The sequence below is a fragment of the Salvelinus sp. IW2-2015 genome, linkage group LG4q.1:29, assembly GCF_002910315.2.
Source record: "Salvelinus sp. IW2-2015 linkage group LG4q.1:29, ASM291031v2, whole genome shotgun sequence".
NCBI lineage: Eukaryota > Metazoa > Chordata > Actinopteri > Salmoniformes > Salmonidae > Salvelinus > Salvelinus sp. IW2-2015.
The window spans coordinates 63,680,111-63,691,365 of NC_036842.1; the positions used below are offsets into that span (position 1 = coordinate 63,680,111).

General features: G+C 45.1%; 1 protein-coding gene across 1 annotated transcript in view; it reads left to right on the plus strand.

Annotated features, from left to right (window-relative positions):
• Positions 1–11,019, plus strand: part of si:ch211-212o1.2 (TMEM189_B_dmain domain-containing protein) — a 47,055-nt gene extending 36,036 nt beyond the window's left edge. The window contains exons 5-7 of the mRNA XM_023985364.2: positions 5,785–5,929; positions 6,495–6,707; positions 9,218–11,019. Coding sequence (XP_023841132.1) covers positions 5,785–5,929; positions 6,495–6,707; positions 9,218–9,339 — 480 coding nt within the window. The 3' untranslated portion in view covers positions 9,340–11,019. The remainder of the gene's footprint in view (positions 1–5,784; positions 5,930–6,494; positions 6,708–9,217) is intronic.
• The last annotated feature ends 236 nt before the right edge of the window (positions 11,020–11,255 follow it).

The window sequence follows — 11,255 nt, forward strand, 5'->3', positions numbered from 1 at the left end:
GCACCATGGTCTTGTAGCGGATGCGAGCTTCAACTGGAAGCCATTTTATATATATATAATTTGATCTCTGAGAAATTAAGCTAATTGATTGCACCCAAATTGGCACTTTCAATTATAGGATTCATATAATATTCAATCAATATAGTACCCAACATCCGATTTGCACAAAGAACTCTTCTTAACAATAATTCAAATGTGAGCAATCGAAATAAATGGTCAAACCCCACGCCAATGACCAGTGTACAGTATCAGTTCTCTATGTTTGACAAGCTGTGACTCGGTGTATTGTTTATTCTTACCGGCTAGATTTTTTCCCCTGTTCAGAGAAATTAGCCATTGATGTCGCTTGCATTTTTCCCATAAATGAAGTGAAAGTACCAGGTTTTGCCCACTAGAAGCCGCTGTTCCTGCTACTGCCCTTTTTATCTATTATATGAGATCTATAAATTGAAATGGACAATTTGGGTGCAATCAATTAGCTTAATTTTGTTGAAATAGTCTATCAACAAAAGAATGTTGCAGGAATGCTTATCTTATCTGTTTCTAATTACTGCTATGGGCTTTGGTGGTCCTTGGTGGTCCCTGGTTTTATGTGGGAGGGTCGTCAGCGAAATGGGACATACCTGGGGGAGGGTGTGTCCCGGGGATAAATACACCTTTCCCCCATACATCGAGGAGACTCTCCAAGCAGAGACACTGTTATTTTTGGTTGTGGCATTTTGGGGCTACTTTGTGTTCATTTGTTTTGGCACCTCTCAACACCCCTCATTATCACCATCTATGCACGCATCCACTCACCCAGGTGTGTACCATTTCGCTGACGAACCTCCCGGCTCCGCCCACCGACATCCGATTTAAGGAAAACAAGAGCAAAGAGAAAKAATTCGGCAAACAGAGTGGGAGGGTCGTCCTATTACAGAAAAGATTTCAGAACAATCTGAGATGGTGGGTGTTATGGCTTTCTGAAATGACAGGACTCACCACATATTAGACTACACATCACTAGGAATATCAGACATAATGTAAAGGAATATACATTCTGAACACCTCRACACCTAGTGTTAAACGTGTACAATTAAGCAAAAACAAATAGGTAAATAGCCCAATTGTGGGACATGGACCTTTCTTAAAGATGTGTAGGGGCCTACATGTTGGCTACTGTATGTTACTGTACTGCAACAAAGGCCTTGTTCTCCTCTGTAGTATATTCCTCATTCCTGTGCCCTGGTGAGGCAGAGGGGGGCCGTCCTAGCAGAGCAGACTGCCTGCCCCCTGTAGTTCCAGCTAAGGGGCCCGGGCCTGCTGCCTGCACTCCTTTCATCAGCAGCCTGTCTGGTTGGAGTTCCAGAACGGCTCAGTCCCTGTTCAGCCTGCCGCCCCGTCGTGCAGCGCTTACTGCTCTGACTCTGTAACATGGCCACTGCTCGCTGTCGATCCTTTCGCTGTCTGGGATAATTAGGATTCTCCACCTGGGAACGATCGGACTTCAAAAAGAGCGGGGGAATTTACAGACATCTAGAAAGGAGTGCTTTAAGACCCTTAACCAGCAAATTAAAGGAAACACTTAGTGGATGGATACGCCGTTTTGTCCCGAGGTTCAAACAGAAAAACTTCACTTGAGGGAGAATCATTAATGACAGTGATTAGAGGAGAAAAAACTATAATTGAACGTCTTAAACCAGTTCAGTCCATAGTCGAGGGTGAGGGGAGGGACATTTCCTTTCCATGGCCGGGTAACCAGGACGATGGTAGATGTGAGTCCTGATTAGTGAAAGGCAGGCGAGGCAGGCCGTTAAACGATGTGGGATTAGTGCTGGTGTGACTCGGGGCGGCTGCAGTGTGCCGAGGAGTCCACACACCCGCTCTGTGTGCCGTCTGGGGTTTACCGCTCCTTTAATCTCACAGACAGACTGGGAGAAGAGAACGAGAAGAACGGAAAGGAAGATAATTGTCAAAATATTGACAGATAGTGTCCCTTGCTCCAGCAGTGTCTCAATGTGTCCTCAGATATACATGTGATTGAGTTCTGCCCACAAACACAGGATAATTACTTTTTACCGTCAGTGACACGCTATGGTAATTTGGTGCCAAAAGATTCCTCTTTTTATGTGGGAAATAAATGACCTTCATTGTGTATTTTCTCTTTGTGCTCATGCGATTCTCTTCCTCTGTCCCTTTCATTTGTGACACCCACGCTGTTACAAGCAGGTATCTGTCTCAGCTTAACGCGGTGCTGGTTGTGAGTGACAGGCACCGCTGTTACAAGGTTTATTATGATGCTGGATCAGAGCCATAGGGCTGTGCAGTTTTATAGCAAGTTATCTCTCTGGTCCTTTTAGCGTGATGGAGATGTTTCCCCTCCAGCTTTCATGTACACTCCTCTACAGGGCAGTGGATCATGAGTTTAACTGTGAGACCAACTCCAACCTCTAACCCAGTGGTTCCCAAAACTATGTGGTGTCGCCTGATATGAAATGTATTCAAATCTGAAAGATACAATTCAACCAGAGATCACCCTTAGATAATGGGAAAAGGTCGTACTTGACCGTTGCACTTGAATCATTCCCACGGTGAATGGCTAAGCCCGCTACGCTATGAAACCACACACTATTGCAGAGACTTTGATATTACCACCTGCAATTGATATGGTGAAAACAATGAGTGGGGAGGAGAGGGCACAGCAACTCACATCACTGCCTTCGTCAGATAACACTGTTGAGCGAAGAATGTGTGCTATTGCTAGAAATGAAATGAAAACTGACTGAACGACTCAAACTCCTCAGCTTCTGCTCTCCAAATGGATGTTAGCTGTGAGGGCCAAGATGCCCATGCATTGACTTTTGTCCGCTATACATGTCGGCGGATTCTATTCACAAGATCTTGTTATGTCTCATGATTCCCGAGCAGGAAACAGCACAGGGGATGTTCAGTGTGCTGTGTGGCTATATTGACGAAAAACAGATTCAATGGGGATCGAAGGGTGGGCTTTTTGCCCAGGTGGGGCTATGGCGGGACGGTGGGCAGGCCTCTATGGCGGGACGGTGGGCAGGCCTCTGCACTCTAGTTATGTGTCTCCCTCTGCCATATGGACACATTGTATGATACACCGAAACAACTTAAACTACATCAAACCACATCCATTGAGCACACGCCTGTTCACAAATCTATGTGGAGATATGGGATCAGAGCATGACAATGTTCTATTTGGTTATCAAGGGGGAGTGTTGGAAAGATTTTATTATTATTTATTTTTACCCCTTTTTCTCCCCAATTTCTTGATATCCAATTGGTAGTTATAGTCTTGTCCCATCGCTGAAACTCCCGTACGGGAGAGGCGAAAGTCGCTAGCCATGCGTCGTCCGAAACACAACCCTGCCAAGCCGCACTGCTTTTTGACACACTGCTCGCTTAACCCGGAAGCCAGCGGCACCAATGTGTCGGAGAATACACCGTACAACTGGTGACTGCAGTTAGCGTGCATGCGCCCGGCCTGCCACAAGGAGTCTCTAGAGCGCGAGGGGACAAGGAAATCCCGGCCGGCCAAACCCTCCCCTCATGGGACTCCCGGTTGCGGCCAGCTGCAACACAGCACGGGATTGAACCTGGGTCTGTAGTGATGCCTCTAGCACTGCGATGCAGTTCCTTAGACCGCTGCCCCACTCGGGAGGCAGGAAATAATTCTTATTGGAGACAGAGTCTTTCAAAGCGAACCATGTCCCCTTCCCTCGGCTGTGCTTGTTTCTAACAGAACACAGCATCAGTAAGTGTCCCACATGAGTGATGACTGCTCACCTCCAGCACTTGGAAGAGCACTTTGGGACCTACTTCCCAATCCATTTGACTGTGATCCTGGCTCAGTTGACATACCGGTAAGTGAAATCAAACAGCTGATTGAGCTGTCGTGACCGAATGCTGCAGACAACGCATTCATGGATCATTAATGCCGCGTTCAAAACAACTGGGAACTCGGAAATCTCAGAATTCTGACTTCAGTGCATTCAAGACAGCTGGGAATTCGGAAAAAACGAGCTCTGACTGGGAAAAATAGGTTATACAACTCAGAATTCCAACTTGGGAACTTGGGCCTCTTTCTAGAGCTCAGACTTTCCAACCTGAAGTTCACTGACGTCATGATTTGACCTCTTATTTTTCAGAGTTCCCAATTGTCTTGAAAGCACCATAGAACTCATGGTACCCTTTGCCAGCTCATATATGTGTGAAGCTGGATTCAGTCCTCTCGTCTGCATTGAAACCTAATATTGATCCAGGTTGGATGTGACAGCAGAGAAGAGGTGCGCACTGTCGACCACGCCCCCTGACTTTGAGAAGCTCCGACATGACATGCATCAAGCATTAGTGGTGGTGAGATAATTATGCCAGACTAATTTGCAATTGACTGTCATAGCCCCACATTAAAATTACATGATGTTGAGTTGAGAATACAATCAGAAATATTCTTAGAATGTTTTTCAATAGACTGCCATAGTCCCAAATAAATAAGTCAACACTGACTGTTAATTACATATTCTTTTCACATGGTTGGGGTCGTGAGAATTTTCAGATATGAAAATGGTGACATGGGCCAAAAAAGTTTTGGAATCCTTGCTCGAACACAGGTTATCATGTCTCGCTCCAGGGTTTAGGATTTATGTAGAAAATCCCATTCCCAACCATAACACACCCCCTGACAACTTACATAATATAGCTTCCAATCCTTTTACATCCTTCAGCATCTCTTCCCTATGTTTTAATGGACACAGCACTGTGTTTTAATGGACACAGCACTGTGTTTTAATGGACACAGCATTGTGTTTAATGGAACACAGCCACTATGTTTTAATGGACACAGCACTATGTTTTAAATGGACACAGCACTGTGTTTTAATGGACACAGCACTATGTTTTTAATGGACACAGCTCTGTGTTTTAATGGACACAGCACTATGTTTTTAATGGACACAGCTCTGTGTTTTAATGGACACAGCACTATGTTTTAATGGACACCAGCACTGTGTTTTAATGGACACAGCACTATGTTTTAATGAACACAGCTCTGTGTTTTAATGGAACAGCATTGTGTTTTTAATGGACACAGCATTGTGTTTTAATGGACACAGCACTGTGTTTTAATGGACACAGCACTGTGTTTTAACGGACACAGCACTGTGTTTTAACGGACACAGCACTATGTTTTAACGGACACAGCACTGTGTTTTAACGGGCACAGCACTGTGTTTTAACGGGCACAGCACTGTGTTTTAACGGACACAGCACTGTGTTTTAACGGGCACAGCACTGTGTTTTAACGGGCACAGCACTGTGTTTTAACGGGCACAGCACTGTGTTTTAACGGNCACAGCACTGTGTTTTAACGGGCACAGCACTGTGTTTTAACGGACACAGCACTGTGTTTTAACGGACACAGCACTGTGTTTTAACGGGCACAGCACTGTGTTTTAATGGACACAGCACTGTGAAAGCTACCCATACCAATCTTGCACAAGTTCAAATATTTGCCATGGTCCTTCGACCCGGATTTGAACCAGTAACGACACCTGATGACCATTTTATTGTTTTGGGAAATCTTTGTTATTTTGTTGCCCTTCAGATAATGAGGAGGTACAGGCTAGGTAGACCTCTGTCTGTGACTGCAATTGATAGCCCATCTTACCTTGTGTCTGACATGATTGGATTACACTGAATATTCAGATGTAAGTGAATTATCATAATGATATTCCTCTAACTACCTCCCCTCCTCCTCTATCTTGTTCTCTTTTTCTCCAGGCATTCATCCGCCCATTCCGGGAACACCACATTGACCCCACAGCCATCACTCGACATGACTTCATAGAGACCAATGGGGACAACTGCATGCTCACAATACTGCCCCTGGCACATATGGCCTACAAGTTCCTGACGTACCAGCCAGGTGAGAGAGAGAGAGGGGATGGACACACACACACCCATGCATTACAACCTGAACAAGGTCTCATCCATAAAGGATGTGTGTGTGACACAACGCGGAGTGGAGCTGTAGACAGATAGACAGACGCGGGTTACTCTCAGACCATGACAGGGTGATGTGTTTTACGAGAGACATGATGTCAGGGCTTCAGGGTGGCTCGGAGCGAGCCGGAGGTCACTGACCCTGTCATGAGCCGTGTCACAGTAAGACTCACCACTGAGTGTCAAGGTGAGTGGAGAGGGGGACAAGGAGGAACATTAAAGACCACCATGAGATTGGAGCCAAACAAACCAGACTCCACCACAACTTTATAGACTTTCTTGTCATCTCACCAACACTGGTTCTCCAAAATATGCTGATAATATGATACTGTTTCATACTTGCAAGTGAATATCTTAAATAGTATAAATTGGGTTGTTACTCATCTACATGTGAAGATGCTTCATGTACTGAAACCACCTTGTCATTTTCAATGAATCTCACAATTCTCTCCCTCAACAACAAATCCCTCTCTCTCTCTCTCTCTCAGATGCCCTAGCAGAGACCTACCCCTGGCAGTGCTTTGTGTTTGCACTGGCAGTCTTCGTGACGTTGACCAATCAGATCCATAAGTGGTCTCACTCCTACTTTGGTCTTCCCCGCTGGGTGACGCTGCTGCAGGACTGTCACCTGGTGTTACCACGGAAACACCACCGCATCCACCACGTGTCCCCTCACGAGACCTACTACTGCATCACCACAGGTACTATACAATACTGTACTGACATACCGCTTACTACTTTATCACTTCAGGTACTACACTGAGGATACAAAACATGAAGAACACCTGCTCTTTCTATGACATAGACTGACCAGGTGAATCCAGGTGAAAGCTATGATCCCTTATTGATGTCACTTCAATCAGTGTAGATAAAGGGGAGGAGACGGGTTAAAGAAGGATGTTTAAGCCTTGATACAATTGTGACATGGATTGTGTGTGTGTGCCATTCAGAGGGTGAATGGGCAAGACAAAATATTGATGTGCATTTGAACGGGGTATGGTAGTAGGTGCCAGGCGCACTGGTTAGTGTCAAGAACTGCAACTCTGCTGGGTTTTTCACGCTCAACAGTTCCCTGTATCAAGAATGTTCCACCACCCAAAGGACATCCAGCCAACTTGACACAAATGTGGGAAGCATTGGAGTCAACATGGGCAAGCATCCCTGTGGAATGCTTTCGACACGCCCGACTAATTGAGCCTGTTCTGAGGGCAAAAGGGGGGGGTGCAACTCAACATTAGGAAGGTGTTCCTAATGTTTGGTATACTCAGTGGATACACTACTCTGTATATTACCTAAGAGGTACTGTACAATACTGACCTAATATACTTATTAATACTGCATAGCCACAGGTAATACACAGTACTGTGCTTTACAGTACTGACATACTACTTACTACTGCATCACCGTGGCTACTGTAACACATTACTGACATACCGCCTACTGTAACCACAGCATCACCATGGCTACTAACAGTAAGCCACTGCATATTTGCAGAGGAATTGTCACTGATCAAACATTAGTGACCTCTACAGCAGTGCAGTGTGGAACAGTATAGGTAAATTGCAGGGATCCACCTACCAAGAACACTGCAATATCATGCACCATTCCATGCTCACAGAAGCTATCCCCCTTAGACCTACCACTAGAAGAAAACATAGAAGTTCATATGACAACGTACTAAACACGGGTGAGCTAACGGCTAAACCGATAAATCAAGAAGAATTTTCAAATGGTTTCTTCCATTGAAAGGTGGTGGTAGATATAAATAACATGGAAAAGCAATCTGTTTGGTTATGATGTGTGTGTTTGTAAGCATCGGCCCGAGTAAGAGATCCACATTGAGTATTCAGTGTGTGTCTGAGAGAGTGCACTGGAGAGAGGATGCTTGTGCGTCACCCTGCCCCCCTATGGAAAACAGATGTGTGTGTGTGTGCAGAGGGGTGTTTGTGTGTGAGCGCACGCGTGTGCGTTCGTGAGCACGCGTGTGCGTGTGTGTGTGAACAATCTTCCTGACACTCCCTCCTCCCCTCGTCTTCATAGTCCCTAACCTCAGTGTGGGGGGGGGGGGGGGCTGTGATGAGTAGAGTGGAGGGGGGGAGCGGCCACAGGGGAGCACCACAGCTCTGTCCCCACTCCTTCACCTTACCTGCCTGGGTCCCCGCCTTTGTGTGCCAGTGGCTGACAATCTCCATGTATATTTAATGCTAACCTGCTGTCAGTGCTAACAAATAGGCCTGCATGGGGAGAGAGAGGAGAAATCAAACAAATAAACGGAGCTGCTTTGCTCTCCTCTTGGAGAGAGAGGTTCACCAGAGGGACAGAGGGACCGCAGACACACTGCATGCACAACACACTCTACTCTGTATGCATGCACAGCACTCACTGTATGCCCCCACTGTATGCCCTCACTGTATGCCCTCACTGTATGTGTATGTACTGTGTGTACAGTATGGATCTCTATAGGCTGTTTGATGTGTGTGCACACAGTCCTTATATATACTGTATCCCTGAATGTGTATTTCTCTATCAATACTGTATATCTGTGTGTGTGTATGTGTGGCAATTCCTACATTGCTTCCAGTATCTTTGTGGATCCAAATAAAGTGTTCAGGTGTGTGTGTGTGTGTGTGTGTGTGTGTGTTGTGTGTGTGTGTGTGTGTGTGTGTGTGTGTGGTGTGTGTGTGTGTGTGTGTGTGTGTGTGTGTGTTGAGCCGTGTTGTGAGCGTGTGTGAGCGTGTGTGTGTGTGTGTGTGTGTGTGAGCGTGGGTTTGCGTGTGTGTACAACCACGTGCGTTCGCTCTCTTCCTTCCCGTGTATGTGTAATACTAAAAACGTATTTGATGTCTAACCCTCCTGGGAGTGGGTGTCTGATTCTATAGCATGGCTCAGGGTGGATGGTGGATGTGAGGTATTTGAGTTCAGCGGGCCCTGTGTGATGTATGGTGTGTGGAGATGCGGTACATATTTATAACTGTAAGTGTGTGCATTACTCTGGTGCCAAAGCCAGATCTCCTTCCTCTCCGCAGGGAGCAAAGATCCTCTGAGAGCTTCTGTATCTGCTGCTGCCTGGAACACAGTGTGGTGTGGGGGATGTGTGCATGTTTCATTTGATATCTTCCTTTTGTTAACTTGCCTGATGTATTTCTTCCCAATACCCTCGCTCTCTTTTCATCCCCCCCCCCCCCCCCGATTCCGTCCCTCTCTTTCTCAGGGTGGTTGAACTACCCTCTGGACAAGGTGGGCTTCTGGCGGAGGATGGAGAGGTTGATAGAGAGAGTGACAGGTCACACGCCTCGTAGTGATGACATGGAATGGACCAAGAAAATGGAGTGAAGGGCTCTGGGACTCTCTCTGGACCAGTAGGACAGTGGGGTGGGGGTTTTGGGTTGGCGGATTAAGACTGGGAAGAGTTTTTCCTGCTTTTCACCCACTTCCTGTGTCTCTCTTCCTTACCCCTTACACTATAACACGCCTACAGTATATACTTCCTTGTCATGGCACAGCACCTCAGCAATGACACTAGTAATGCGGCCTTCTAGATACTTCCAAGATCCATCCGTTCTTTACTTTTGTTAGGTATTTGCTTTTTCAGTGTTGCAAGAGAAGCAGTCCACAGTCAGACTCTGTTTGCAATAGTAGGTCCAGTGGCAGATCTGGGGTTGACTTTGGAGATGTTTTGTCCTTTTTGTGACCCCATTTCTGTTAACTGCTCATCCTTCCATCCAATGGGCTTGTATCTCCTTACATATCGTAACCAATTAGCTGTTATTTTATTGTGTCAGTGTAAGAGGTTTCTGGAGGATGGGCTCTCCAGGGGACAAACCATGTTGTCTTCTCAGGCATTGTCTTACATGACACAGAGAAAGAGGCTGTCATCTGGATCCAAGTTCAGCTTAATGTAAGAAGGCAATCATATTGCTCCTTACCTAAGTTGGGGAAAAACAACCAAATGTCTTACCTACAGTATGTATTGTCCTTTTAAATGTATCGATTTTATTTGTTTGATTCAATGGAATTTGTTTTGAAATTATGTTTAGATCAATCATGGTGCAATGAAACGTTGACTCAAACAAATGTCCCTCACCTCTAGTAACTACGTGACGATGTTCACAGATTCTTCCCTACTCATTTGGTCAGGTAAGAGTAGAGAACCACAGAGGATCAAACAGCAGGCTATTTATTTTGAAGACTGTAATGAAATTCTTTCTACCTTCAAAAGGTAAATATCTGCACTTTACTGACTTACCCATAACTATGTTTATAAGACAGTCCTGTCAGCATGCACGCACGCACACACAGACACACACGCACGCGCAGGTTGACTTTTGTCATGAGTCTTTGTCCTGGAGGCAGAACTGAGCAATTTCCCCTTTGATAGGCCAGCTGCAAAGTCAAAATTGTCTATATTGAAGAAGAAAAAAAATCAAATTATTTTTGGTCTTAATGTAAGGTTAGTGTTAGGCATTAAGGGTTAGCAGTGTGGTTAAGGTTAGTGTTAGGCATAAGGGTTAGCAGTGTGGTTAAGGTTAGGGTTAGGCATAAGGGTTAGCAGTGTGGTTAAGGTTAGTGTTAGGCATAAAGGTTAGCAGTGTGGTTAAGGTTAGGGTTAGCAGTGTGGTTAAGGTTAGGGTTAGGTTTAAAATCTGATTTTATGACTTTGTGACTGTGCCAGCTAGTGACCACTGCAGAGCTGCCTCCAGAACAAGATTCATGACGAAAAACGCTAACTTGCCACACACACACACAGTTCCTGTCCATCATTGCATTGAATCGCTTGAACAGCTCGAAAGCAGCCATAATACACCCAGTTGAAATAAGTATGGTGTTTTCATCTTTGGGTTCATACCAGCAGCTTTTGGTTTTCTGTCTGGCTTTATAATGTTACATTTTTTATATTAACAGATCAGCCTTGAATTTAATTATTACTTCCCATCATGCAACTATTGCTCACAGCTAGTCTGCCTTAATGTTTTTTTATCTGCTGTATGATCTAATAAAGCTCTATTAATTGAACTGAAGTTTGTTTGCCCTTAATTTGTTGAAATAATCATTGCTAGATTTTACATGTCTATATACAACAAAGAACCTCAAAATACCAAGAGATGATAGTTAAAGAATGTGAGAAAAATGTACAAGTGTGGTTGTTAACATCGCTTTCGAATAGAAAAGAAAGCCTATTTCCTGTAGTTTGTGATTATGCCAATAGATGACCATCCAGATGGGCCAATGGGAGCTGCTCAGGCTGGAAA